The sequence below is a fragment of the Mesoplodon bidens genome, assembly GCF_964165515.1.
Source record: "Mesoplodon bidens genome assembly, chromosome: 10".
NCBI classification, from domain to species: domain Eukaryota; kingdom Metazoa; phylum Chordata; class Mammalia; order Artiodactyla; family Ziphiidae; genus Mesoplodon; species Mesoplodon bidens.
In genome coordinates, this window is record NC_138172.1 from 37155771 (window position 1) to 37183704 (window position 27934).

A 27934-nucleotide genomic window follows, 5' to 3' on the forward strand; every position below is an offset into this window, starting at 1 on the left:
TCCGCCACTTACATGAGGCTGGGATTCAGGCGCCCACCCCGGGGCAGCTGCCTCCGCCGCCGGCTCCGCCCTGCAGCCGACTGCGAGCTACAGGCTGGCCCCGCCCCCGCAGGCCCCGCCCTTGGCCCTGGGCAGCGGGCCCCACCCCCTGCAACCTCCCGATTGGGCCAGAAGGGAGGAAGGCGGGCACTGACCGGAAACTTCGCAGCTACCCCCCTGAGCGCCCCCTCGCTCTCAGAGTACAGCTTTGAAAAGTCCTGCTGGGCCTGGCCCCGGCCTGTTCCACCCCCACCTCCCGGGAGTCTTGGACTTCTCCCCTCCTCACGCCTCAGCTCCACGGGGGCGGCCTCCCTGACTGCCTCAATGCGCCCTGTGTGGAGAGGTTATTGGTTAATATCTGTGAGCTCCAAGAGGCTGGTCCATGTACCCGCAGGATTCTGTCCCTGGCAGGGCACAGAACAGACGGACAGCGTGCCAGGAACGAAGGATAAATGAACGGATGGGCGCATGTGTGATCGCACCACTGTGTAGGCAAATCTGTGTATCAGTGGGTGACTGTATGACAATGTGAGTGTGAGATGGTGGTTGGGTGTGACAAAGGATGGCACGATGAGAGGATGTAATCGTGACGCTGTATGACAGAATGAGAGGTGGGAAACTGCACAAAAGCATACGTGTGGCACCTTCTTGGCTGACCCTGTGCCAGGCTCCCTGGCTCTTCTGCAGCCACTGGAGAGGGAAGATAAAGAGGCACAGGTGTTCCACTGGCCACCCACAGGCTGCACACAGTTGTAGCTGCCCATTTGTGTGTCCGGCTGTCCTTTGTACTCTCAGCCAGTTCTGCCCTCTGTTCCAGGGGCTGAATCAGCTTGAGGAGGGGTGGGGTTGAAGACTTCAACCTCTGGGCACAGAGGAGGCAGGCTGGCAGGGTAGGGTAGGGTCCATCCAACCGTCGTGAGGTTTAAGTCAGACTGCTGACCCACAGATTCCCAGGGGCAAGCAGGCTTGGTGGTTCACCAACAATGCTATTGTTGGGGCCCAGGGCAGGCCATCCCAAAGTGTGCCTCAGTGGCACGTTGATTATTTTGAATTAAAGTCACTTGAGAAATGTCCAATGCAAGAGAGACATTCTGACCCTCCTTTCTGTCTCCCTGAAAACAAGAAATAAATCTCTATGCGAAAGGTACACTCCCTGCATCTGGAGGTAGGACACCCTGATTTCCAGAGATAGGAAATTCAGGCTGAGAAGCCTGTATAAACAAACCTTGTTAATTCTTTAATTTACTACCCCCAAGCCCACTGTTTAGATTCTTTGCTAATTGAGCAGCCAAAATATGCTTCTTTGTCCTGTCAAATCCTCACAAATTTATTCTTTGTCTAAAAAGTATAAAAGCTGCCTGCTCTGGCCACTTCTTAGGTCCCATTTCTATGAGACCTCCTTGCACATGATTAAAATTTCTTTTTCTCCTATTAATCTGTTTTGTGTCAATTTTATTGTTAGTCCAGCCAAAAACTCAAGAGGGGTAGAGGGGGAAATTTCCCTCTTCCCAATACTGTGTTACTTGTTAAACCACATTCTCCACCCCACCTTTACAAATCTTGCTCCCTTCGGCCATAGGTCCTCTATTCCTGACTCACTCAACTCAGCCACTAGACCCTGGATTTCCCACCAATCCCAGTGGTCATTCAGCAGTAGTAACACCCCCTCTCCATGACACTCCCACGCCGCCAGCCCAGTATGGCCAAGTGCTCTGCTTAACCAGACTCAATCCTAAAACCACTTTCTGAGCTAGGTGTTACCATCATGCCCATTTTACAGATGAGGAAACTGAGTCAGAGTAGCCACTCAGCAGCCATCTAGTAAGTAACACATGCCCTTAGCCTTCCCAGGCTGTTGGAGCAATCCCTCCAGCTCTCAGTCCCAAAGCAGTCCCAGACTTGCCTCCAGCTCTAACCCCACCTGCAGCAACGCCAGGAAACAGGACCTGTCACTCCCTAGGAATAACAAAAATGCTTTTTTTTATTGTGCCTCTGAGATGAAATGAGAGGTCCTGACTGGGCCTAGCCCTCTGGCCTCTGCCCTCTAACCCCAGGGGCTGCCTCCCTGGTGGGGACTGGTCCAGATCCTCCAAGTTCAGGCCAGGCCTGGGGCCTGGACAGTGGGTGAGCTCAAAGCAGATGGTCAAGGAAGGCAAGGAGGACGAGGTGGAAGTCTTGTGGTTTGTGGAGGTAGCAGGCATGGCCTGCATCGCGCAGCTTCACCACAGAGTGGTTAGGCAGGTGGCGGAGCTGCCGCAGTGACTCCCAAGCCAGGATGCGGTCCAGCTCCCCATACAGGATGAGAGTCGGGGTCTGCAGGGCAAGGCAAGGGGCTGTGATCCTGGGGCCTGATGGGGACTGGCCCTCAAGCCACCTCCTTAGGAAATCTTCCCTATACACCCCATCTCTCCCATCCAGATCAAGGATGGGGCCATGTGTCCTCCAAGTAAGACCTGAGGCCTTTCCCCCCATGACTTGAGCCAGGGACAGGAAGCCAGGACTTTTGGAGACCCTCTTCCCAGTACCTTCACGGCCTGGAATTGTTCTTGGGTGTAGTTCTGGGTGGACGCAGGTGCAATGGGCACGAATCCATGCAGCTGGTGGTGGCCTTGCATCAGGAAGGGCAGGGCATAGCAGCCACTCAGTGAAGGGCTCACCAACACGACATTCTGCACCTCTAGGTCCTGCAGCACTCGCTCCAACAGCTGTGCCCGCCCTGCCTCTGTGCTTGCCTCCTTCGAAGGTGCCGAGTTCCCAAAACCTGGGAACAGCAGAAGGCACCAGCTGAGGGAGGCTGGGAAGGAGGTCAGGACTTCCTGCCCACTATAGTGGGGGAAAGAGATAGGAGGGCAGTGGCATATAGCATCTGCTACCCCAAACTTCCTAGACGTTATTTTTGTACTGTGATAGGGCTGCTAGAAAACCATCTTTCATTCATCATGTTGGCAAAACTAAAAAGACTGATAATACAGTGTTAAGGAAGATGTGGAAAAATGGACACTTTTGTACATGACTGGAGGGTAAATCCACACAGCATTTTTGGAGGGTAAGATAATATTAGCCAAAAAACTTTAAATGGGTGTCCTTCGACCCATCAACTGGCCTTGATGGCTACCCTACAGAAATTATTGCCCACATGCTCAAAGAAGCATGTCCAAAGATGCTTCAGCTTCCTTACTTGAGCATTTCAACTGACACTGAAAACTCTAAAGCAGGCTACACAGCCACCAGTCGAGGAGTGGCCAGACAAAACCTGTTCATCCCTCTGATGGCACACACTACAGAGAGGGAGGGTCACAGTGCCTGGCATGACCCATGAGACATGGTAGAGGAGAAGAAAACTAGGCTGCAGATAGATTCACTAAGCTGGCAGGACACCAGTCATGTTTACAGCCCCCACCAAACAACCCTGTATCTCTAGGTATGGAAACGCCCAAAGAGGGCCTGGCACCCTCAAACTGCTTAGAGAAGTGAGAGGGAGAGAAACATGGCATGGGTCTCTGAGGGCATCACTCTTGGTTGATTTTTTAATGACAAGAATAATAGCAAAAATCATTTGTATAGCTGAAAAACCAAAAAGCTACCTAGTTTGTCATAAAAAGGACAGTGAGATCTCCCCATGCAATCGCTTGTGAGGCAGGTCATGTTGCTAACTGCTCTGTGACATGCAACAATCCACACTGTAGTTTTCAAGGTAGAAAATAAAAAACACAGAGCTTTTCGTGTTTGACACTTTGTGTTGTGACTTGTCACTGCTTGTTCAGACACTGGGGTCCAGATGCTCCCCAGCCACATCTTAGGGCTTTCCTACCCCTCCAGTTCTCCCCTCTGGCATGCTGTCCCCATGTCCCTGCTGCACGTTACCTCCTTAGACCCAGGGGTGGGAGCTCTCACCTGGGAGGTCAAGGGCCACGGCCCGGTAGCCCCTCTGCGCCAGCAGCTGCAGTGTGCCCAGCTGCTCCCATGTCCGGGAGTTAAAGGCCTTTCCATGGAGCAGCACCACATCCACCCTGTGGGCACACAGGGGAGTGTGTGTTCTGGGGGTTCTTTCTTCCCAGGCTTCTCCCACTGCCCTCCCAGGCCCTGAGCACTTTGAGCTGAGCTGGGGGACCCACACAGGGACTCCCCTTGGGCCTAGTCCTTCCACTACACCCTGGGGTCAGCACCCACCTGCGGGCCCGGTGAAGTGGGAGCACCTCGCGGTAAAAAATGGGGGAGCTGCCAGGGGTGAGACCAGCCAGGATCGTGACATTGGGGTCTCCCCAGAGCCAGGAGGTCTGCTCAGGGGGTCCTGGCAGCCCCACGTACAGTAGCAGCATGAACAGCAGGCCCAGGCCCAGCAGGGCGACCTGGGACCGGGTCATGGAGGTCTGTACCACAGTCTGGAGGAGGAGAGGAGAGGGAGAAGAGGGTAGGGCTGAGCCCCCGCAAGGTCCCCTGGACCCCATTCTCAAATCCCACCCAGGAGCTCCCGGCAGAGGAAAAGCTCAGCCCTTGCCCTTTCCTCTGCTCCGGGCAAGGATCTGAGGGTTCACACCCAACTACTCCACATGCCAGGGCAAGGGCTCAGATACCCCAAAGCGTGAGGAGCATCTGAGATGTCCCCCTGGCATCAGTGGCCACCATCATCCTTGTGCCAGCTAAAACCACTTCCATTCATCAAGTGCTTATGATAGCCAGGCCCTGTGCTTGGCCCTTCACATGTAATGACTCATGAACCCACACAAAAACACTAGGGAGCAGGTATTATAGGTCTCTTATAAATGAGGAAACTGAAGCTCAGAGAGGTAAATTCTCTTACCCAAAGTGCAGAGTAGCAAGCAGGGGAACTGGGACTTGAGCCCAGGGCTGGGCTCCTAACCACCAGGCCACACTCAATTTGCCAAGGAGGAAACCAAGGCTGTGAGGTGACGGATGAACTGGTGGACAGAGTGCTGAGAGTCATCAAAGGTGAAAGACATCAAAGAGTAAAGCGATGTCCCACTGAGGGCATGTTTTGAAATGGTCCTTTTTATCACACTGCGTATAATAATGCTAAAATCAGAATGTGTTTTACCATTGATGGGAATATTTAATGCTCTACCCCAGCTGATATTAAGTGGGAAGAGAGCTCATGGAGAATATCCTTGATGGAGGAAATGCCTAGGCATGAGGGGGCTAGGGAGAAGCATGGCACATCTAGAAGTGGAAAGGGAGGCATGGAGGCTGGAGAGACAAATGCCTCCCACCCCCCAGCTTCACACCAAATGACCTGCTTCGTGGACTCCTCTAGTCTGAGTCCTTTGCCAGCCTAGAAGACAGACCTCAGTACCCAGGACCCAGACAGAGCACTTAGCCCTGCCTTTGAGACTCTGCTCTTCCAATTCCTGGCTGTGCGCCTTGTTTGTCAGTAAAATGGGGAGGATAACCTGACGGCTGCCCTCCCAAGACTCCTGTGAGATTTCGGTAATACAGTCGACCTGACCAGGGGCTGTCTTATCATTTCTTGGGTCTAGGGTGAGCAGGCCTGCCTTGTTTCCAGATTCCAGTAAACAGGTCTTTATTGAGTGTCAGCTGGGCGCTGGCCGGAGTTCAGGGCTGGGGAATCACCTTGGACCCCTCCACCCCCCACCTCTCCTGGAACGAGAAGGCTTGTTTCCCAAGCCCCCACCCCCAGGCTCAAGGGTCAGGTGGTGACTGGGCAGTGGCAGCCCCTCTGGGGCTGATGGAGGACCAGGTGCTGAGTGGAGGAAAAGCACGCTCCTCTCTTCTTTCTGACCACGACCAGCCTCGGACGCAAGCCTCCAACGTGGCAGCCTAGGTTCCCACCAGGCAGAGCATCCGCGCTGAACCTCTCCTCTGGTGGGCCTGGTGCCCTGGGGCACCTCTCCGGGTAGGGAGGGACGGGACTTCAGCCGTTGCTATGGCAACCCAGGCAGCTGGAGCATAGACAACAGTACTGCTACAGATATGGGGGGAGGGGAGGGAGGCACTGTACCCGCGTTAGGTCCTTGGCATACGCGTCGACAATGACACACAGGTGTACAGACATGCACACAAACTCTTGTCCCCAAACGCTTTTCCTTTGTACAAGCTATTCCCTGCACGTACACGCAGACTCCTTGCACACGCACGGGCCTCTGCATAATCGATACCTTGAAACACCCTCAAAGTCACGCACACATTCAGCTATCAGGAAGGCAGAGGGACAGGTAGACACACAAACGCTTTCAAAACCATATGCAGACCCTCATATTTCAAGCACCCAGTCATACACACAACCCCAGAACTACACACGCACAGGCAGACGGACACCCAAACACAGACCCTCAGAAATACAGACACACAGGTAGATATACACCCTTAAAATCACACGCACACAGAAATTCACACAGTAGACATACAGACACAAGCGGGCAGACAGGCTGACATAACACCCCCAACACAGGCACATAGAAACACCGATACAACACACACACACACATACACGTACACCCAGACCCCCAAGAACATACGCTGACAAACGCGCGGGCGCGCACACTTGACACACGAACACAAACATACTCGCTGCCCCAGCGCGGGCCCCTCCCAGCAGGACTCTGTCCCAGGGCTCCCGGGGCAAGGGGCGGGGCAAGGATGGCCCGCCCCCGGGCACCCTACTGGCCTCACTCCCCGGGGACACTCACCGGGCCGACAGGGATGACCGGGTCTGCCACCGCGGGGCAGGCTCCGCTCAGGCGCAACCGGAGCCAAAACAGCCCCTAGACGTTGGCGCTGCCTCAGCCTCCGCCTCTCTGCGGACGGCTGCGAGCCTCCGCGCGCCTGCGCAGTCCGCGGTCTCGGGTCCACGCCTACCAGCCGAGCTGGAGGGGGCACTGGGGGCGGCGCCCCAAAGCACAGAGGCTCGGCGCCCCCGTCCCCCCGTTCTGATTTTCCGGATTGTTTTCGGCCTGAGAGCCGGGGCAGAGCCAGTCGACTTCTTCCCACCAGCACGTCTCCACCCTTGCTCAGTCTCCGGTCTGTACAGCAGGGTTAAGGATAAGGGTTGTCTTAAGGACCACATAGGGTTGTCACCACCACAGAGGCCTGTCTTAAGGACTGAAGGATCGGTCAATCCTTAGAACAGTGTCTGGCGCGGAAGCCTCGCTGCGTAACTGCCAGAGATTAGTATTGTTATGCAGCAGCCCCAGGTCTCTGGCCATCCACTTCCCTGACCCCTGCAAATACACACGCGCTCGAGCACTCGGTCAGAGAACGGGGTGGCCTCTAGGCTCCTTCACGTCTCTATATGTCACCTATCCAGGTTGGTGACATGTGACCAACATCTGATCTGTCCCTGGCCTGTGTGGGCAGACCTGGAAAAGGGAGGCTGCACGGAACACGCAGCATTCACTCCTTATTAGCACTCTGTGAGGTAGGCAACATCACAGCCATTCTACAGGCAAGGAAATAGGCTCGGAGGCGTTGGGAAAACGATCAAGGCTGGGCATTGGCAAAGCTTCGCATTCAAACCTGTCGGGCCTCAGCCACATGCCAGACTGACGACTCTGGGTTTGGGCAGCCCAGGCTGGGGATGAGGGGGTGGGGAGGAAGGGGGAGGGAACAGGAAGGATGAGACCCTAAAGGAACCCTCCTTCTCAAGCCACACCATATGCATGTGGAGCAGGTCGCTGAAGGTCTCGGGGCCGGACACTGTCCGGTGCTTGGGGCACGTGGGGCCGAGGGGCGTGGGGAAACTGAGACAGCTGTGAGAAGGATGGGTCTAAGAGCACCCGTCGGCCCTGGGACGGCTTGTGGCCACAAGCGGGCGCCCCGGAGCACGGCCAGGGCCGCGCCCTCCGGCGGGCCACATCCCTGCTTCCCCGCCCCGGGCCACAGTCGCCGCCTGCACTCGCCCGCCTCCTATCTGCGAGAGCCCACGCAGTTCCCCAGGTACCTGCCCTGCGCCCCCCAACCCTCTCTTCCTCTCTCCAGTTAGAACCCACCCCCACCTACCCCAAGTTTCTCCTCTGCCCATCTCGGTTCCCCAGACCCCCTTCCTCGGGTCTGCCCCCACCCCCTCTGCATGCACCCTACCAGACCCTGCGATCCACAACGAAGGTCCTCGGAGGGGACGGAGCGAGCGGTGGCAGCGCCGGTGACCGCGCCCCTGGCCGCGGCGTCAGTGCGTTGGGCCCCAGCGGGCAGCGCGCTGAGCACCTCGCTTCCCTCGCCAGCCGGAACTTCAAATCCTTTCCCTGCTCAGCGCTCCGGTTTCCGGCTCCGGAAAACAGATTTTTTTACTCTAACCCCTATCCTCTTCGGCCTGCGATGCCAACCTACAACCTATAACAGTGCCTGGAAGAGGAAAATGTCGAAAAGCAAAAGAGTCAGTTACTTACTATTGATTGCTGTTGATACATTTACTATGCTTACTATGTGCTAGGCACTGGCGAGTGTTTTACATGCCTGGCCTCGTTTAATCCTATCAGCCACCTAGGAGCTAGTACTATTGTATTATCCCCATTCATAGAAAAGGATAATAACAATGGGAACAATAATTGTAATGGGAGACCCATGTATTAAGTTCCTTCCAAAGGCAGACACCATCAATTATCAATTCCTTTTCTTTTTTTTTTAACTCATAAATTCTTGAGGTAGGCTTTAATGTCCCATATTTCAGATGAGGAAACCAAGGCAATTAGGTAGTGGTAGATGCAGAAATAACACCTATGTCTTCCTCACCCCAAAGCATGTTCCTAGAGTTTTGGGAGCCTCCTTGATGCTCCAGGAGGGACCCCTGCCCTGTCTGTGGCAGCCTCCCTGCTCCACCTGGGCAAGGTGTTCTGTGGCTTCTCATCAGCCTGGCCTTGAACCACAGGTGCTTCACCAGCACAGCAGGAGGTATGGCGGGCGTGGAGCAGCACGAGGGCACCATCCAGGTGCAGGGCCAGAGCCTCTTTTTCCGAGAGGCTCATCGGGGCAGTAGGCAGGCCACCCGCTTCTCCGTGCTGCTGTTGCATGGCATACGCTTCTCCTCTGAGACCTGGCAGAACCTGGGCACGCTGCACAGGCTGGCCCAGGCTGGCTACTGGGCTGTGGCCATTGACCTGCCAGGTAACTCCAGGGAAGGCTTCTGGACAGGGGTTGTGGGAGCCTCACTGGGGACCCAGGGCTGGGGGCTGGGAGGACCTAGCCAGGCTGACTCCTGAGCTAGACAAGGCGGAGTGCACACTACAAGGGCCTTCGAGCTTCTCTAGTCCATCCAGGTGTGGTCTGGACACTGCCCAGCTGCTTCTAACTGTGTTGCCCGGGGCAGTGTCTCAGTGTCTCTGCTTCTGTTTCCTCATCTGTAATGGGAGATAACCACACTCATTCTGGGGTTTGGCTCTAATGAGAATGGAATGAGATTATCCATGTGAGTATGTGGCCAGTACCTAACACATAATAATCGATGCTCAGTCAATTGGAAGTAAAATATTTTGAAAGAGCCGAAACCACAGGCTCTGTTGGAAGCCCTGAGGAGTGACACTGAGTCCCCTGGCACCTTTGGGGGTGGCTAAGCCCCCAGTCATGATCCCACGTACAAAGCCCTAATTTAGGTCCTAAGGGAGGGAGGAGCAGGACAAGACTGCCAGTCATAACCTCAACTGGCGGGCCCCAGCCCATGGTGCCAAGTGTGAAGGTGGCAGCATGGCCAACCTGCTCCCCTCACTGGCTACGGCTGGTATGGTTTCAGTGCCCATGGGCAGGCCTCCAGGCCGGGACAGGATTGGTTCTGACAGTGGATTGGGCTGAGCTTCAAGGCCAAGGCCTTGAACTAATCCTTCTGCAGAAGGTAGAGACTGACTAATTGGAGGGAAGGGATGTGTGCAGAGCCAGCCCCTCATCCACTGCCCTGGAGGCATCTACCCTGCCAGCCCTGGGACAGGTGCCTTGAAGCAGTTAACTCAATTTTCACAACAATCTCAAATGGCAAACACTTTTGTTACCTCCTTTTAACAGGTGGGGAAACTGAACAGTAGAGAGAGGGCTGAGGGGACTTTCTCAAGCTTACATAATCTATAGTGGACAATTGGGACTTGGATCTGGCCAAGCTGGGCTTCAGAGCCTGATTCTTTGAGGACGTTGTACTGGGGGAGATGGGCACAAACATGGAAGGAAATGCCTTATGCTTGCTACAGATATGACAGACCTAGGTTGCTGTAGGAATAACTACAGCATGCAACACTGCCTGTTGCAGGAACCTGGCACAGAGGTTGACCTAGGAGGACTTCCTGGAGGAAGGGACCCTCTCTCCCGTTTTCCTACTCACTACCTTTGTCTCTCCCACACCTGAATCCCTGCAGGTCTGGGGCGATCCAAGGAAGCAACAGCCCCTGCCCCTGTTGGGGAGCTGGTCCCCAGCAGCTTTCTGGCAGCTGTGGTGGATGCCTTGGATATGAGCCCCCCAGTCGTGATCAGCCCATCGTTGAGTGGCATGTACTCCCTGCCGTTCCTCGTGGCCCCAGGCTCCCAGATCCGGGGCTATGTGCCAGTGGCCCCCATCTGCACTGACAAAATCAATGCTGCCGACTATGCCAGAGTGAAGGTACCCCTATGTGGGAGGCTGAGATGTCCCTGCCAGGAGCAAGGAACAGTCCATCCCGGGGCCCTGGGTACTGGGTAACCAAAGGGGTAGCTTCCAGAAGGAGTTGAACCACCAAACTCCGCCCTTTTGGTGTACTTGGCAGAAGATTACTGTGGCAAGCCCTGTGCTAAACTGTGTGCTGGGGCATACACAAATTCATGCCTCTCCAAACCATCCCTGCACTGGGCCAACCTGTCTCTCTCTGTCATTTGCGGTGACCCCAGGGAGAGACCGAAGTGATGGGGAGGGCTGGAGTTGATCTCTAGGAGGCTGGGGCTGGTGGAGCAGGTCCCTGTTGACTCTGCCTCCCTTTCCTTTCTCTAGACCTCGGTTCTTATCGTATATGGAGACCAGGACCCCATGGGTCAGACCAGCTTTGAGCACCTGAAGCAGCTGCCCAACCACCAGGTGTTGGTCATGGAGGGGGCGGGGCACCCCTGTTACCTTGACAAACCAGAGGAGTGGCATACAGGGCTGCTGGATTTCCTGCAGGAGCTAGCATGAGGCGCAGCCCTGCTGATGGGGGTGGGCCACTTGCCTGCCTTGGGCTCTCTCTCACTCATTCTCTCTCCTTCTCTCCGTGGGCTCCTGCTCATCCTGCACATCCAACAGGTGTGTCTTTCTATCTGAGTTCTTTTAAGGTCTGTCTTTTCCTCTTCTTTCTCTTGCAGTGACAGACTGAAGAGGTGAAATCAAGAGAAAAAAATTCAGGAGTCAAGGGACATAATCTGGTGGAGGGTAATCCATTAGATGAGCTTCTCCTATAGGCTTTCCTGCTCCGCTTGCATTCCTTCCTCTGCTCTGCCCAGCCTCCCCCCCCATCTCCCAGCTCCTCCTTTGGCTGCCCTGCAGGGCACAAACACCCCCTACCTTCACCTCTTAGGCCACAAATACATACACGCCTACATGCATGCATACATATTACAGTCATCTATGTTCCCAAATATGATCCTCCACTTGGGGGCAACCACACAGGTACATGCAACTCTGGGCTGATACGCACAGTCTCACAGCAGCTTTGCATTGCATGCACAGGCACACACGCATACTCTGTCCCCACACAAGCACTTGCACAGGCACATGCTGCCCTCTCCAACCATTCAGCACCCCATGGCTGGGAAGGTGGGGACACCATGAGGCTAGCCCTTGCAGGAGACCCTCTACCAAGCTTAGGGTGTGGCCAGCTTTGAACTTCACTCACCCACAGGTTGCAGCTGGCCCCCAGATCAGAAATGCCCACAAAAGGGAAGGGACACCACTTCGACCCTCAGATCTCCCAGCTTTTCCACTTTCTTCTGGGTGCTCCTCAGCTCCCCAGGTTATTAGGCCTGGGTCTTCTCAGCCAAGCTAGTTTCCTGCTCTGAGCTTTGCGGGGTGGGGAGACAGAGATTGGAGGTCTGTGAAATAAAGTGATGCAATTAGACCCCGCAGGCTCTCGCTGTCTCCAGAGCGCCGCCCCTCCCCCGCCCCTTGGGACCGCCACTGCAGGCCCCTCCCCCACCCTGGCGGGACCAGATGGTCCCCCTGCCCTTTGTCCACCGGGCCAGATGGAGGGGAAGGGAGATTGGATTCCCCTCCCCACCCCCACACACCCAGGTGCCAAGAGACTCAGCTGTAGGGGGAGGTGGAGGTCAGTGGGACCAGGCTGAGCCGATTACGGAGGAGAGGGGGAGGTAGATTTGCGCCCCAGGGGGCGCGGCAGCCGGGGGTGCGGTGCGGGAAAGCGAGAGCTTGGGAACCGCCCAGCTCCTCCCCCTACTCTTACCCCTTCCCTAGTCGAGTACTCAACTGCGCCGCGTCCCTCGCGACCCTAGCCCAAAAAGGAATTCTGGGGGTAGCTCTGGGGGAATCACGGGGCGGGTGCACAGGGTCACACCGCTCACAGGCGCCTCCTCCAGCTGGTCCGGTAACCTGTCCTGGACGGACGAGGGCTTGGCCTCGCGGAAGCTGGGGGTGGCTGAGGGGTGCGGGGCTTGGTGGGCGAGAGCCCCGCGCGGGGATGGATGGCGCAGAAGCGAGGAGCGCCGGGAACCCGACCCGGCGGAAGGTCGAAACTTGAGCTCCGAGGGACCCGAGCCGGAGCGGGGCAGCGCGGGCGCTGGCGGCGGGGCCGAGGCCGAGTTGGGGGTGCAGGGGCCTCGGCAGAGTCACCGGGCGGGCGGCCCGGGACGGAAGGACCGGCTGGCCGAGAGCGAAGGGACTGGGAGCGGGGCGCGGGCGCGGGTGGCGCGGGAAGGACCGTGGCTGGGACCGCGCTTTAGGCCGGACCAACCCCCTCGCCCCCCACTCCCGGGGGCTGGAGGAGCCGCCGGGGTAGGGTCGCCCCAGCCCTCCCGGAAGCGGCCGCCGCTCGGGGCGCACCGCGGCGCGCGGGGCGGGGCGGGCGGCTGCGGCACTGGGGCGGCTGGGGCGGGCCCGCCGCGCTGTAATCGGATCCGGGGAGGGGGCGGGGAGGGGCCGGGCCGGGCGGGCCGGGGGTGGGGGGGGGCGCGGAGCCGGGCTCCGGGCCGGCCGGGCTCCGCGCCTGTCAAACCCCTCATTGTTCGCAGCTGATGTCACTCGCAGTTGTGAGCGGCCGCCTCTCCCGGGGACAATGTGGGACTGAGCGGCCCAGCCGCCGCGCCGCCGCCGCCGCAGGACAGCCCCAGCGAGGTAGGGCGCGGGCCGGGCGGGGCACCGCGGGCCGCGAAGTTTGGGGGTTCGGCCGGGGGCGGGGAGCCCGCGCCTGAGTCCACAGGCTGGGGTCGCGGGTTTGGGAGACTGGGAGACTGCGAGGAACACGTTCCCTGTCCCACACGGGCCCAGGCCTGCACAGGTGGGGGGCGCTGGTCTGCTAGAGGAGCCCCCAGTACCAGGGAGGGGTTTCCCGGACCTGAGACCCCAGATTTGAGGCCCTCATCCCACCTGCTGTTTCTGTCCTTTGGACCTGCTCTTCTCTCGACCTCCTGCCCTGGGTTCTGGTTCTGCTCCATCTCTGTCCCCATCTGCCATTCCCCTGCAGTTCCTGGCTCAGCACACACCCCTTCCCATTCTCTGCAGTCCTTGGGGGCGCCAGACACAGACCTCCAGGCCAGGGGTGTGTGGAGATGACAGTTGGGGGCTCGGAGTGGTCCCTCGTGCCCTGTAGCTCTTTAGCCCCTCAGCTCTGACCTAGCTTCTTAGCTGGAGTCCTGGGAGGTGCAGGGGCTCTGGCTAGTCACTTCAGACTGGCCCTGGAGCCTGCTTCGCCAGGAGAGGGAGGTGCCCGCCTCCTCAGTCCCCTATCCCAGGCCCGCCATCTTGGGACCTGTGGCACCCAGTGCCCCGCCCGACTCCAGCACCCTGGGGAGTGGTCTTCAAGGGGATGCACCCAGGGCCAGGTGCATTCCCTCCTTCCAGAATGTGGGCTCTTAGTTCCCCCCAAGCGCAGGATGATCACCTTCACGCTGGACCAATAGAGCATGTGTCCCCAGGGGCTCCTCTTCTCCTACAAAGAGTTTTTAGACCCCCGGTGACTCCCCAGGACCTTAAACCTCAACTGAAGCCTTCACTCTTTCCTGGGGTTACCCTCACTGCTTCAGAGCCAGCACCTGGGACCCTATCCTTTTCCCATCTGAAGGTCCCCTAGCCCCTCCGGGCCCTGGAACCCCCTCAACCTCCAAGGCGCCCCCATCCCAGCCCCCACCCCCCAGCCTTCATCAGCATGCAGGCTCAGGCTGCCCAAACACAAGGGGATTGTTCTTCTTGCATGCTCAGGGTGGGGGGCTGGGAGCAGGCGGCCCACACACCCTGGCAGGCCCAGGCCACAGGGAGGCTGGCTTTGCCCCGCCCTGTGTCCCCAGACAGGCTCTGCCCACCCTCCCTACTCCCATCACTGCCCCCCTCCAGCCTCCATCCCCATTGCCTAGTGGCGCTGACCTCTGGAGGAAAGTGCTCTGAGCTGCACAGGTGGACCCTGGGGTTCTGCCAGCTCTGCCAGTTGCCTCTCATTCTCATGTAGCCTTACAGACAAGCCCCTTCCTCTCTGGGCCTCAGGTTCCCCTCTGATGAGGCCCTTCCAGCTATGACAGTCTGAGCCCGATTTTGTGAAACCTATGCCACACCACAGTTCTTCCTTCAGCCCCCCTTTGCCATGGGGAAACCCACTCAGGGCCTCCAGAAGTCTCAAAGTGCAAATCCCCCACCCCAGTGATAATGCCTGGGGAGCCCCTAGACCTAGAGACACAGTAGGAGTAGGGGCTGGGGGTGCTAAAGAATGGGAACTGGGAACCCTGTCCAGGCGGATCCTGACTCTCCCATGGGGCTGGTCCCCTGAGCCCTGGGTCTTCTCATCCCACTGTCACTGCTTCTCTGGGATTCTTAGCCCCATCGCTGGTCTCTAATGCCTCTGGGCCCTGTGAGCCCTTTCTTCTCCCTGCACACTGAGACTGGTACTGGCTCCTGCCCTCCTGGAGGAGCTTCTGCCCTCCTGGAACTCTGTGTAGTGGAAAGGCAGGCTCAGAAATGCCCAAATGGGGCTTCTTTGAGTTGCAGGCATCTTGGAGGGGCAGAGAGGCCTGAGTGATAACATCTGACTTGGAAGGTTGGGGAGGGCTTCACAGAGGAGGCAGCATCTGAGAAAGATTTGGACAGAGTGGGGAGGATGGGCATTTCAAGCTAGGATCAGCCTGGGCAAAGGCCCAGAGGCCTGGTGGTGCTAGGCGTGTTTTGCAGTCTGGTGTGTGTGGGGGATGGGGTAGAGATGAGACAAGAGAAGTTGGCAGAGACCAGATCATGAAGGGCCTTGAGTGCCCATCTATGGAGATCAGGCTTTATTCATTGGGCATTGGGGAGCCAAGGACCGCTGTTGAGCAGCAGAGTGACCTAGTCTCTAGCATGGAGAATGGAAGCTAGAGACCTTTCTCAATTTGGGGGATGTGTACCAGTGCATAGGGCTGTACCATGAAGTTGTACCCTTTCTCCTGGACTCCAGTCTGGACCTGAGCCTGCCTTGGTTTCCCTTGGCTGTGAGGACTCTTGAGGGGTTGCCTAATGATGCTTTAAGGAGGCTGTAGCATTTCTGACACCAGCCAGCTTGTCAGAGCTTCCCTTCTCTGCCTAGTACTGAGTCTACAGGACAGTTCTAGGTCAAGGAACCAGAGGCTGGAGCTCATGGACCCCAGGCTGCTCCCCTCTAGGCCCCTCCCTCCCATCCTGGGAAGCTGTAAGGCTGAGAGGCTGGGCATATGGATCCAAGGATGCTGGGGCAATTCTTCTGGAGGCCTAGTTAATCAGAAAGGGTGAGCATGCCCAGAGAAAAGGATGGGCAGGGGAGTCAGGATCCCTCAGTGCTGATCCCCTCCGGTCCCAGGGTCCACTCCCCCACCCCCATCCCCGCCATGCCCTGCTTCGCCTGATGCCCTGAGCCATTCTCCAGCATCACTGGGTGTGGCCAGCATGGCTGCTTTTGGAGTAGGAATAGAAGGAGGCTGTTAGGTTGAGGACTGTTGGGGGATGTAAGGTGGGGGATGAACTTGGAGAGTGGACCCTTCTCTCTCTTCCCAGCCCAGGTGGGTCTACAAGCCCTAGTTGGTCCAGACACTCTAGCTATTAGAGCCAAGGGAATCCCCCAAGGGGCGGGCCAGTCCACTTGAGTTGTTTGGCCCCAGGAGCCTTCCCCTCCCCCGGATTGTTCTTGCTCCAGAACAAAGCCAGGGTGGACACTTGATCCCTGCGTGTGGGGGGGAGCTGGCTAAGCCCCCGGCCCTTTGATTGGGCAGCTGTCATGAGAGAGAGACAGCTGGGGGGGAGGGGCAGGAAGGGGCAGCCGCCATTGCTTACACAGCTGTCACCCCCCCCCCCCCGCCCCCTCCAGCCTGAGTGGCAGGAAGCCAGAGACAGAAGGAGTGGGCACTGGATCTGGGGAGGGGGTCTGGGGAGAAGAAGGGAACGCCCGAGGTCAGAGGCCTGGTCTGAGCTTGGTATGTTCTGCCAGGGAGCCCTGCTGACCAGAGGGGGCTGGGTACCCCCAGAGGTGAGCTGGAGGTCAGTGTGGCATGACACGTGGCTGCCATGTGGGTGGCCCAGCAGGGACCTAGGGCCCACCAAGCTGGAGCAGCAAGCAACTCTCTAGAGCCCCTGTAAGGGTAGAAGGGGAGCCAATATGCCTAGTAGGGCTGCTTGTTCTTAGGGCTCCTAGGAGAATAATTAGAGAGACCTGTATCAAGACCCCTTGTTCTCCCCTAAAGAGAGGAAAGACCTTGAGGGTCTATCAAAACAGGAAGGACACAGAGAGACCAGCCACTCCCCTCCCCCACCCCCTTCCTGCAAACACACACACATAGCACAGGTAGGTAAACTGAGGTCTAGGTCAGGTGCAGGCCTGGCCAAGGTCACCCATTGAATTTGGGGGCAGTGGGGCTCTGCTGTAAACCCAGGTATCTTTTACAGGGCAGGAGCCCTAGTTCTGGCCACATCGCAACCCTTCTGCCCTATTTTCCCAGGAGTCTTTGCCCACAAAAATTGATGTGCAAATGGTATGGGGACAATGTCGGGTGTCCCATTGGTTACCAACCCAAAGAGGCCCCTGAGCCCCAGAAAGTTCCAGAGCTTAAGATGTGGCTCTGGACAAGTACAGTCCTTTCCAAACACAACCCACATCTACTAACCAGGCAGGGGTCTGAGAGACTACAAAGCCTGCTCCCCACCTTTGAAGAGCTGCCCCTGTCCCCCCCGCCCCGGAAGAGGACAGACAGACCCAGACAGGACAGATAGACAGAGGAAGCAGACAGGCCCTCACACTAGCAGGCAGGGCCCTGCTAGTCCCACCAGGCCCCACCTCGCTGTGACCTTGGGCAGGTTACAGACCCTCTCTAGGCAGCAGGCTCCCCTTCTGTTTGGTGAATTCATCTGTTCAGATAACCAGTGTGTTCTGAGTAACTTCTCCGGCCTGGCTCTGCGAACACAAGGAGAAGGTGGCAGCCTTGGCTCCTGCTCTAAGGGGCTCCCGGGCTGGCCAGGGCAACAGAAACTAAGCACGTCATCACGAGTGCTTTGCTGGGGGAACTGCCGGCAGCTGGGGGAATGTTAGCAAGGGCAGCCAGCATGAGGCTGGCCAGGATGCTCACAGAGCACAGGCCCTGCATCCACTGTTGACCTCTGACCTCTGGAGAGCTGATGGACAGAACTTAAGGGGAGGGAGGAGCAGGTGCTGGGGAGGCAACAGTTACTGCGTGTTTGGGGTGTCAGGGTTGTCACCCCCATGGTATAGATGAAGAAATAAAGATCTCAGGCCATACAGTGGCTTCCAGAGACAGCCAGGCTGGGAGCCCCACCCCGCCTCCTCCATGCCCACGCTCAGGCTAGCAAGGGGGGTTCTGAAGAGGGCACTGAACAGAGGTCCATACCCTTGACCCTCGAGTCAGGATAGGGCAGGGGGCTGAGGAGGAAGGTGCCCAGGGATCTCTGGGGTGCTCGAGCCCAGCACACTTATCCCCCCCACCCCTCCCAGGCAGTAGGAATTCATAGGGTTAGGGCTTGCTCTTGGCTCAGACTTGGCACCAGTTGGTCCCCTCCCTGTTTTCCTGCTTGGGTTCTGGTTCCCCAGTGAGCTCCCCATCAAGGCTGAGCCTTGGCGGGCGGGAGACAGCCGCTGGAGGAGAGGGATTTCCAAGCAGGATTAAGGTTCAGGATTAAGTAGGGGCATGAAAAGGGGTCGGGTGGGGAGGGCTGGCGGCTGGGCTAATCCCAGCAGCTAATCTCCAGCTCCTCCTCCTTCCATCAGTTAACGGCCTTGACATTCCCCAGCCCCCCAATCCCTTTCTTACCCATCACCCAGTTCCAAGGGGGAAGCAGTCCCTCCATTTTACGGGTGAGAACACTGAGACTCAAGAGTCCAAGTGATTTGTTTCCGGTACAGTAGAAAGTGGTCCAGGCTGGGAACATGGCCAGCCCGGACACTTCTAACCTCCTCAGCACATAGGAGAGGGCTCAGTAAACCACCATGCACACGGCTGGTCCCCAGACCCCACTGCCACCCCCACCCCCAGTGCTGAATGAACCTCGCTCACAGCTGTCCGCAGGAGCCTCTGCTTTAGTGACTTCTAGTGGACAGGTGCAGCCCACCCTCCTGGAGCCTCACTACCTTCACTTCTGCCCACCTTTCAAGACCTTCCATGGCCCCCGTGGCTGCTCCGGCTCCCTCTCCAGCTGCTCCTCCAGGCTCTAGCCAGCAGGGGCTCTGGTCCCTGGATGCAAGTGCCTCCCATTTGAAGTAACGTTTCGATTTTAACCCAACCTTCAAGGGCCAATCCACAAGGGTCCCCTCTTCCAAGAGGTCAGGTAGGAGGCTCCCTCTCTGGACTCCCATAGTTAATTCTTCTGACATACGAGGGGAAGGGAAGGATACTTGTGGAAACCGGGTGCCTATCACATATGCACCTGTCTCATTTTAATTCTCATAACTCTGGGGACTGGACTGGGTATCCCCTTCTTACAGATGGGGAAGCTGAGGCTCAGAAGGGTTAAATATGTCAGCCAGGCTTACACAGCTAGTTGAGCTGCACACGGCAAACTGGTCAATGTGACACTTGAAACTTGTGGTCCACGCTGTCTCTCTGCTCTGGAAGTTTGTCTAGCTTGGCTCTGGGGTTCCCATGTAGGGGCAAGGGACCTGAAAGAAAGCTGAGCTCTTCTCTAACCCATCTCCCACTGCCCCCGCAGAGCCGGCCAGGCCACAGCGTGGACGCACTCCCAGGCGGCCTCGGCCCCAGCCCCGCCTGACAGGATGAGCAGCTCAGATGCGGGGCTGGAGGAGGAGCCAGAGCTCAGCATCACCCTCACGCTGCGGATGCTGATGCATGGGAAAGTAAGTGCGTGCTGGGGAGTGCTTCGCTGTGGCTCAGGAGGGGGCAAAGTGCAAGGCGAGGCAAGACCTGGTCTTCCGGGAGGGAGTTTGATCTTGGGTATCCGGTCTCCTGCAGAGCCCCTACCTGAAGTAGGGGAAAGCGCTGGGCCTGGGGTATTGGTACCCTGCTGACTCCACTCTTGTCTTGTTTGCAGGAAGTGGGCAGCATAATTGGGAAGGTAGGTACCTCGTTCTTTTCTGTATGTCCCCTTCAACCTGAGACCTCAGTCCAGGAAAGGAAGCAACGGCTGCTTGGCCTAAGAGCCATTCTCTATTTTGCCTCCTATTTTGTCTCCTGCAGAAAGGAGAGACTGTAAAGCGAATCCGGGAACAGGTGAGGACGGAGTTTGGGAGAGGAGCCCAGGGCACCTGGTTTGGAGGGGAGGGGAGATGCCTGCCTCACCTTGTCCCTGAATCCACCATCTGGGATGACCAGTGAGTGCCCCTAGAAGGTGGCCGTTTCCAGCCTTGGCTGGGGCCTGGTGAGCGGAGGGGCAGGCAAGTTCTTGGCCAGGAAGCAGAGAAGGAGCCCCGTTGCCTGGCGCTTGTCCTGCACCCACAGAGCAGCGCCCGGATCACCATCTCTGAGGGCTCCTGCCCTGAGCGCATCACCACCATCACCGGATCTACAGCAGCCGTCTTCCATGCAGTCTCCATGATTGCCTTCAAGCTGGACGAGGTCTGTGGCTGTCTGAGGGGCTGGGGGCCACGGGTGGTTCCCCGGGAGGAACAGGACTCTGACTCCACAGAGTGGCTACGGGTGGAACGGAAGGCCAAGCTGAGGGCAGGGTTCTCTCATTGGAGTGGGACGTGGGCAGGCTTCCCTCCTTCATCCCCCAGCAGGAAGGTGCTCCAGGGGAGGGGGAGCAGCACGGGCATGCACGGCCAACCCAGTCTTCCTGCCCAGGACCTCTGCGCTGCTCCTGCAAATGGGGGGAATGTCTCCAGACCTCCAGTGACCCTGCGCCTTGTCATCCCTGCAAGCCAGTGTGGCTCGCTGATTGGGAAGGCTGGCACCAAGATCAAGGAGATCCGAGAGGTGAGGGGAAGGGAATACCACCCCAAGAGAGTCTTACCCTTCAGTTTTGAGGGGAGACCTGGGCTTACAGCTTCCTGTCCTGTGGGGAGCTCCGAGCCTGGGCATGCTCTGGGTTATGGGAGTAGCTGGAAGTGGCCCCCATTCTCTGCTTGCAGACTACAGGTGCCCAGGTGCAGGTGGCAGGGGACCTGCTCCCCAACTCCACAGAGCGTGCTGTCACCGTCTCTGGGGTGCCTGATGCCATCATCTTGTGTGTGCGCCAGATCTGTGCTGTCATCCTGGAGGTGCTGCCCTGGGGCAGGGAGAGAGGGCAGGGGATGGGCCCTGGGCCTGCCTTGTCAGGCCCTCAAATCCTAGGCATGTGACACCAGGTGGGGATAGAGCGGGGCTACAGGGATGGATGTGAGAAGCTCCAGGATGTCGGGCTGCATTTACCTGGGGGTTATAGGGAGGGCCTGAGAACACAGGGCCCTTGGGGAGGTCAGGGGCGGCCTGAGAAGGTCCTGATAGAGCCTCCCCATTTGTGCCTTCCAGTCCCCACCAAAAGGAGCCACTATCCCATATCATCCGAGCCTCTCCTTAGGTACTGTCCTTCTCTCCACCAACCAGGTGAGGGGGAACAGCAGGAGGGGTGGGATGTGTTATTGGAGAAGGGGAAGGGGATGGAAGAAGGAATGGGGGGTCCAGGGAGAGGTGGGGAGGGGTGACTCTGGCCACACTGCCCTCATCTATCACAGTAACCCCCTTTTACCCACTTTGTCCCCACAGGGCTTCTCCGTCCAGGGTCAGTATGGGGCTGTGACCTCAGCTGAGGTGAGTGACCGCAGCCCAAGGCACCCCTTCCCGAACTGAACCTCCTCTGACTCCTGACCCCTCTTCTTGGCACAGGTCACCAAGCTCCAGCAGCTCTCGGGCCACGCAGTCCCTTTCGCCTCACCCAGCATGGTGCCAGGTGAGCAGTCCCTGCAGAAGGAAGCAGGGGCAGATCCCAAGGGGCCAGGCGGCCCCTCTGGGAAGGACATGGGGAGGCAGCAAAGGTCCAGACTCACGCCCAATCCCTCTTCTCCCCCCAAGCAGGACTGGATCCTGGCACACAGACCAGCTCACAGGAGTTCTTGGTTCCCAACGACGTGAGCACGGGATGGGGTAGTTTGAGGGTGGGTAGGGGGGCCCGGGGGGTCTGGGCCTCACCTAGGGTTGAATTCCACCCTCTCTCCAGCTGATTGGCTGCGTGATTGGGCGCCAGGGCAGCAAGATCAGTGAGATCCGGCAGATGTCAGGGGCACATATCAAGATCGGGAACCAAGCAGAGGGCGCTGGTGAGCGGCACGTGACCATCACTGGTTCACCAGTGTCCATCGCCCTGGCCCAGTACCTCATCACTGCCTGGTGAGTGTGGGGTGGGGTATCACAGGTCATGGGACTTTTGTGCCTGAGAAAGGCACAGGTCGGGTGGGGAGAGCTGACCTCCCTTTTCCTGGGCCTGTCCTCTGCCTCCCCTAACCCTGCCACACTTGTTCAGTGTTGCCCCATCTTCCCCCTACATCTGTCCCCCATGTCCTGTTTCTCCAACCCTGTCTCTTTTCCCTAGGTCTTCGGTCTCCCCATTTCTCCCCTTACCCAATGCTATATTTGCTTGTCCTTTCTTCCCGTCTGCGCTCTTCCAACCTTTCCCATCTTCTCCTCAAACACACCCACCCCAGGTCATTGTTCTCAAGTCCTCTCTATTTTTCATCTAATCTCACCCCTTATATTTGCCCTCATTGCCTCCTTTCTCACCCCCGACCTTCCCCTTCATCTTCCCCCTCTATCCCTCTTTCCAGTCTAGAAACGGCCAAGTCTACCTCTGGGGGGACACCCGGCTCGGCCCCCACAGACCTGCCTGCCCCCTTCTCGCCACCCCTGACGGCCCTGCCCACCGCTCCCCCAGGCCTGCTGGGCACGCCCTATGCCATCTCCCTCTCCAACTTCATCGGCCTCAAGCCTGTACCCTTCTTGGCTCTACCACCTGCCTCCCCAGGGCCGCCGCCGGGCTTGGCGGCCTACACTGCCAAGATGGCAGCGGCCAATGGGAGCAAGAAAGCTGAGCGGCAGAAATTCTCCCCCTACTGAGGCCAGCTGAGGCACAGGCACGGGGGGGGGGGCAGGCAGGACTGCCGGCAGGGGGCTGCCTCCACTATCTGCCCAAGGAGACTCCACCCCGGGGAGGGGGGGGGTCCCAAACGCCGCTAATGCCCGGATGCATGGATGCACCCCCCACCCTGCCCCGGTCTGTGGGAGTTCCTGCTCTCGGAGTGGGGTTGGTTTTTGGCCCAGGGTTCTGGGAGCTGCAGCAGCCCCAAGGTAGGGGTCTTGATCCCCTCTAGCTCTGTGCTTGGATGCAGGGAGCATCCTAAGTGCCCCCACTTTGCGGGGGTCACTCATGCACTCCCCATCCCTCAGGGCTTCCCTGCCTCCTGTCCCCCTGTGGGGATCAGGGAGGAGGCCTGGGGGTGGCTGGGGGCCATGCTTCTCTCCCCACCTCCCTGCAGATTCCTGCTGCTTCCACTGATACCCTTTTGACTGGAATGGACTGGCTGGGCTTGGCAGAGGGCAACCCGAAGAGGGGGCACTGCCAGGCAGCTGGGGGAGTGGCATGGGGGCAGGGGCCGAGTTCTCAGCAGCAGACACTCTGTACAGTTTTTTCAATTCCTGTTTTTGAATAAATATTCTGAGAGACCAGGAAGCTGTGAAACACTGTGGGTATTGGCAAAACCTCCAGAAAACGGGTGTAGCTGAGACCCCAGAGGACCCCATCTGTGACTCCATCAGCCCTAGCTGGGCCTCGGCCCCTTCCACATGCCAGTTCTGGGGCTTCAGGGCTCTTTGGGGGGTCATGTTGTCCAGCCTCCTGCCTCTGGCACCAAAGCGATCCAGTTGTTTTCTGGGCATTTTTAGAAGCTGATGGAGGAGTTGCAGTAGTTTTGTCCAGCCTCTCCTTGGTGCAGATGTGCGGGAGGTCTTTCTGAATGTCCCTTCACTGGTTCCTCCTGCTGTGGCTGTAACCCAGACCCTGCCCTACTTGGCCCATTCCCTTTGGCTGTGAGCCATTAGGGCCCTCTTCTCTGTGATCCTGCCCACCTCTGCTTCTTCCTTGGCCTGGGGATCATCCGTGAGTGTCCAGATCACCCAAGCTGGAGGAGCCCTTAGAGATGGTCCAGGGTACAGATGGGAAAACTGATGCCTAGGGAAGGGTAGGTCTGTGTACAAGGCCATGCAGAGTTGGGCCCAGAACTCAGGATTCCTAGCTCCCAGAAGCCTCTGGGCCTCACTAGGCTGCAGGCCCCCTTTCTCCCATTCCAGAGCCAGAAGTGCAGGCAGGTTACCTGCCATAAGCTGTGCTGGAGGCTGGATGGGCCCTTTGTGATACCACCCTGCTTTCTCCAGTCCCGGCTCACCTTGGGAGACATCTCTCACGTGGCCTCTGGCATGCTCAGGCTCTCCCTTCCTGCCAAATCCCCGGCTTGTTCTGGTGCCTCAGAAGGGCCTAGGACAGGGCCCTCTGGAGGTCTATGGAGGTGCTGCAGGAGGGCCCGGGGGTGCCAGGCCCGCGAAGAGCAGGCCCGCGGGGGCCGGGGTAGCGCTCGTCGGGCGAGACGGCCCAGCGTCCGGCGTACAGGGCGCTGCAGCAGGCCGTACAAGAAGGGGTGGGCCGCGAAGGCCGTGTAGGCTACCCAGGTGACGGCCGCCTCGGCCGCGGCGGCCTGGGCAGCGGGCGCTAAGCACGCACAGCCGTAAGGCAGCCAGCAGGCTGCGAACTGGCCCACGGCCAGCGCCGGGGCCAGGGCTGCTTTGCCCCAGGGCGGGCGAGGCCGAAGGGGCGGCAAAATGGAGAGGCGGCTGTCCAGAGAGTCGGAGCGCGGCCGGGACCCGCGCGCGGGCCGCGGGAGCCGCAAGGCAGCGCGGCGCGCCACGAGGAAGATGCCGCCGTACGCCCCGAGCAGCAGGAGGGCGGGCAGCGCGAAGGCCAGCAGCGCCCAGAGCGGCCGGAAGGGCTCGAGGCCCCCGGCCAGGACAGAGCAGCGAGCCGGGGCAGGGGGCGGTGCGGGCGGCGGCCCGAGCAAGGAGAGCCCGCCCAGCAACCCCGCCGCCGCCCACACGGCAGTGAGCACGAGGGTGGGCGGAGGCCGCGCGCCGGGCCGCAGCGGGTGCACTATGAGGCGGTAGCGCGCCAGGCCGAGCGCCGCCACGCCGAGCGTACAGGCGGGCAGCAGCGCCGCCGAGAGGAAGCGTGCCGCGCGGCAGGGCGCGGGGCCCAGGCGCACGCGGCCCAGCCCCGGCGGCGGAGCGGCCAGCAGGCCCAGCGGCATGATGGAGCCGGCAGCCAGCAGGTCCACTACGCACAGGTGCACGAGGTAGAGCGCGTCGCGTAGTCCCGGCGTGCGCAGCACCACAACCAGCAGTGCGCCGTTGCCCAGCAGTGCTGCCGCCTCCACGACAGCCGCCAGGATCAACCCCATCGAGGCTGCGACTTCTGGTGTGTTCAGCCCTGTGGTGTTGGCCATTCGAGCGCTCAGGCTTCACCCTGTGCTGGGATGCAGAGAGCGAAATGGAGCTTCCCCCGCCCGCCCCTCGCCACCCCCGGCCCCATTCCCATCACCTTGTCCGTTGCTCCTCTAGCCTCTCACCTCACAGGCTGCCCAGGCGCTGGCTCAGACACCCAGGCTGCCATTCTCTTGGGGGCTTGGCCGGCCCCATGGAAGTGTGCAAGGCTGGGACTGTGGCTCTCTCCTCCACCCCAGCAACTCAGCCCCTGCTGGAGATGGTACTGGCTGTCACTTTGATGCTGCCCTTCGGAGACACACAGAGCTGGCAAGGGAGGGGCAGGGCCTGGCACTGGCCCCCTGGGTCCTAGCATCTGCCAGCTGGAGGCTGAAGGCTGTGCTGTGGAAGTGCTGTGGGTGCTTCGGGAGGGGGGCACAGAGCAGGCACAGGCTGGAGTGAGACAGCACATTAGAGTGTGGGCTTTGGAGTCAGCCACATCCTATTCTGCCTTTTCCAGGGGTGGGAAGTGCCGCCCCCCATATCTGCTGTCTTCCGCCATCCCCATCAGTGGGGTTAATCGGATCATTCAGCCTTTGTACTGAGGGGAAACTGAGGTACCAGTGAGACAAGAGCTGGAGCTGGGAGACCCCTAGGTACCCTGTGGTCCTCAGGAGGGCTAGTTCTCTAGGTAAAGTGAGGGGAAAAGCACAGGACTTGGCACATAGTAGGTTGCTCAGCTGGTATTAGCTCGGCACAGAATAGGTGCTTCAAGACACTGTGGAATTAATGAGAGGAACCCTTAGGGAGCAACTGCCGTTTTTTTTATTTTTGCTGTTAGCAAACAAGTCCCCTTCTGCTAAGCACACTCTGAGTTTTCTTTAGGAAGCCACCTCTCCCCAACTCAGGACATGTGGTTTGGGTGAGCAAGACCCTCACCTTTCATATCACATTCCTGACTAGGCATGAAACCCAGTCCTGGCCAGTCAGTGTGTTGCGCACCCCACCACCAAGGTATTGGCTCAGGGAAAGCCATGTGACTCCAATGGGGCATATGCCCCCCAGGTGGTGTCACCCAGTCCCATGGCAAAACCCCCTGTACACCCTGATGGCTTGCCTTTGTGTCTGAAGCTCCTTCCTCTCCCCTGAACCCCAGTCTTGGGTTTCCAGCTGTCTCTTCAACATCACCCCCAGTACAGGGTCTACTGGGCATCTCAAAAGTCCTATGCCCCAAAACAGGACTTGACTCATGACCCCCCACCCCAATCTGCTCCACAGAGTCTTCCCCTTAGTAAATGCCATCTCAGAAGCTTCCATTGACACCTCCCTTTCCTCCACGCACCACATCCAATCCATCAACGTGTCTGAATCCAGCCATTTCTCACCACCACTACCATGCTCCCAGCCACTATCACCCCTCACCTGGACCATTTCAGACCCGTCCTGGCCTCCGCTTCTGCACCTTGTGCTGGTCATTTGTCTGTTTTCCCTTAGATCCATTCCCATCTTCCACAGCACTGCTCTGCCTTCTAAGAAACTGATTTCCCAGGCTCCTTTGTCATTTGGTTTTTGGGTAAATTCAGCCAATGGAAGTTACCAGCAGAAGGCTGGAGGGTGGCAGGAGGGAAGAAGCCAGGGTATTTGCCCTTTCATGCTCAGCCTGGATCTACCTCTGGATCTGCCTCTGTGGAGGACATCCTCTCTCTCCATAGCCCTGGCTCCCTTCAGGCAGTCCCCTCTGGGGTTCTGGTGCCTGCTGGGTGACCCTGGCCTCTGGGCACTGGAATACCATCATCCTTCCAGCCTAAGAGTGGTAGCAACTTCCTGCTGTTGCTAATCCCAGGGTTGACTTACCAGCCCCTTTGGTAGTTCAATTCCTTCCCTGTATCAAATTCCTCTTGTCTGGAATAGAGTGATTTCTTTTTTGTTGATTGGATCTTGACTGACACCATAGATCCACTCTCTACACAGCTGGCTGAAGTGGATCCCTCTAAAGACAAATGAGATCAGGTCATGATCCTGCACTCATCCTTCCAAGAACTTCCCATCATCAAAATAGAATCTCACCCCCTCTTTGCTGAGATGGACTTCTCTCCAACTCTCTGACCTCACCCGCCTCCTCCTTGCCTCCCATACTTCCAGCCGTACAGTCTCATGCTTGTCCTCCCACATGTCAAACTCGTTTCCACCTCAGGATCTTTGCATGTGCTATTTCCTCTGTCAGAACACCCTTGCCCCACATCTCTCCATGGCTTGCTTCCTCACCTAATTCAGGTCTCTGCCTTCAGTGACCATCTTTTCTAAAATTGTCCCACTTTCCCATCACTACTCCTTTAACTCTGCTTTATTTTCCTTCCTGGTACTTTTCCTACCGATACTGTATTTCATATCTATGCACATACTTGTTTAGATCCTGTTTTATTAGAATGCAAGCCCCTTGAGAGCAGGGACCTTGTCTATGTCTTGCTTGTGCCTGTGCCCCTAGAACCCCTCATAGGCACGCAGTCTGCATCAGCACAGATCTGGGTGGCAGACAACAGGGCATGAACCTCTGGATTTGACTCACCTGTTGCTGGAATTCGAAGGGCCCCGGTCCAATTCTCTATTATTCAGATGAGAAAACTGGTGCTCAGAGAGGGAAGGAATGTGTTCTGGATTACACAGCCAAGTTATACCTGGAAACCAGGTCGCCTGCTTCCTAAGCTCTGTCCACACAGGCACCACTTTCTGTACTTGACCACAACTTGAATGTGGGCATTTGCCTCCAGGAGGTGAAGCTGGATTCTTGAGGTCTTGGTTCAGAAGGAGAGAGCATTGGCTTTCTCACTGCCCAGTTAGGCCTGCAGGCCTGGGGCAGCCCCCAAGCCACCAGGGTCTGGGGAGG

The 27934-nt window shown here is 58.2% G+C and overlaps 4 protein-coding genes across 14 annotated transcripts; 2 read left to right on the top strand and 2 right to left on the bottom strand.

The window, feature by feature from the left end:
* Positions 1–1812: 1812 nt before the first annotated feature.
* ABHD14A (abhydrolase domain containing 14A) lies at positions 1813–11208 on the bottom strand. Of its 9 annotated transcripts, none has more exons than XM_081246078.1 (8): positions 11072–11208; positions 8095–8355; positions 6705–7037; positions 5848–5980; positions 4210–4421; positions 3934–4049; positions 2565–2800; positions 1813–1995 (listed from the first exon to the last, which is right to left on the bottom strand). In XM_081246078.1, exons 4-8 carry the CDS (start codon positions 5857–5859, stop codon positions 1951–1953), a joined length of 621 nt encoding a protein of 206 aa, XP_081102204.1. In that variant the 5' UTR covers positions 5860–5980; positions 6705–7037; positions 8095–8355; positions 11072–11208; the 3' UTR covers positions 1813–1950. The 9 variants fall into 9 exon arrangements, with proteins under 9 accessions (XP_081102204.1, XP_081102198.1, XP_081102199.1 ...); XM_081246072.1 differs by lacking the exon at positions 1813–1995 and adding an exon at positions 2003–2352; XM_081246073.1 differs by lacking the exon at positions 1813–1995 and adding an exon at positions 2003–2352 and having other exon boundaries at positions 5651–5980.
* ABHD14B (abhydrolase domain containing 14B) lies at positions 7044–12050 on the top strand. The gene is made up of 4 exons (XM_081246069.1): positions 7044–7950; positions 8879–9114; positions 10347–10588; positions 10952–12050. Exons 1-4 carry the CDS (start codon positions 7670–7672, stop codon positions 11129–11131), a joined length of 939 nt encoding a protein of 312 aa, XP_081102195.1. The 5' UTR covers positions 7044–7669; the 3' UTR covers positions 11132–12050.
* A 1087-nt stretch (positions 12051–13137) lies between these two features.
* PCBP4 (poly(rC) binding protein 4) lies at positions 13138–23250 on the top strand. Of its 2 annotated transcripts, none has more exons than XM_081246065.1 (13): positions 13138–13279; positions 19307–19451; positions 19646–19669; positions 19792–19824; positions 20053–20169; positions 20398–20529; positions 20685–20813; positions 21064–21138; positions 21298–21342; positions 21418–21481; positions 21607–21659; positions 21749–21918; positions 22353–23250. In XM_081246065.1, exons 2-13 carry the CDS (start codon positions 19371–19373, stop codon positions 22639–22641), a joined length of 1212 nt encoding a protein of 403 aa, XP_081102191.1. In that variant the 5' UTR covers positions 13138–13279; positions 19307–19370; the 3' UTR covers positions 22642–23250. The 2 variants fall into 2 exon arrangements, with proteins under 2 accessions (XP_081102191.1, XP_081102192.1); XM_081246066.1 differs by having other exon boundaries at positions 23061–23250.
* A 127-nt stretch (positions 23251–23377) lies between these two features.
* GPR62 (G protein-coupled receptor 62) lies at positions 23378–27674 on the bottom strand. Of its 2 annotated transcripts, XM_081246068.1 has the most exons (3): positions 27617–27674; positions 26905–27040; positions 23378–25098 (listed from the first exon to the last, which is right to left on the bottom strand). In XM_081246068.1, exon 3 carries the CDS (start codon positions 25071–25073, stop codon positions 23982–23984), a length of 1092 nt encoding a protein of 363 aa, XP_081102194.1. In that variant the 5' UTR covers positions 25074–25098; positions 26905–27040; positions 27617–27674; the 3' UTR covers positions 23378–23981. The 2 variants fall into 2 exon arrangements, with proteins under 2 accessions (XP_081102194.1, XP_081102193.1); XM_081246067.1 differs by lacking the exons at positions 26905–27040; positions 27617–27674 and adding an exon at positions 25197–25300.
* Positions 27675–27934: the final 260 nt, after the last annotated feature.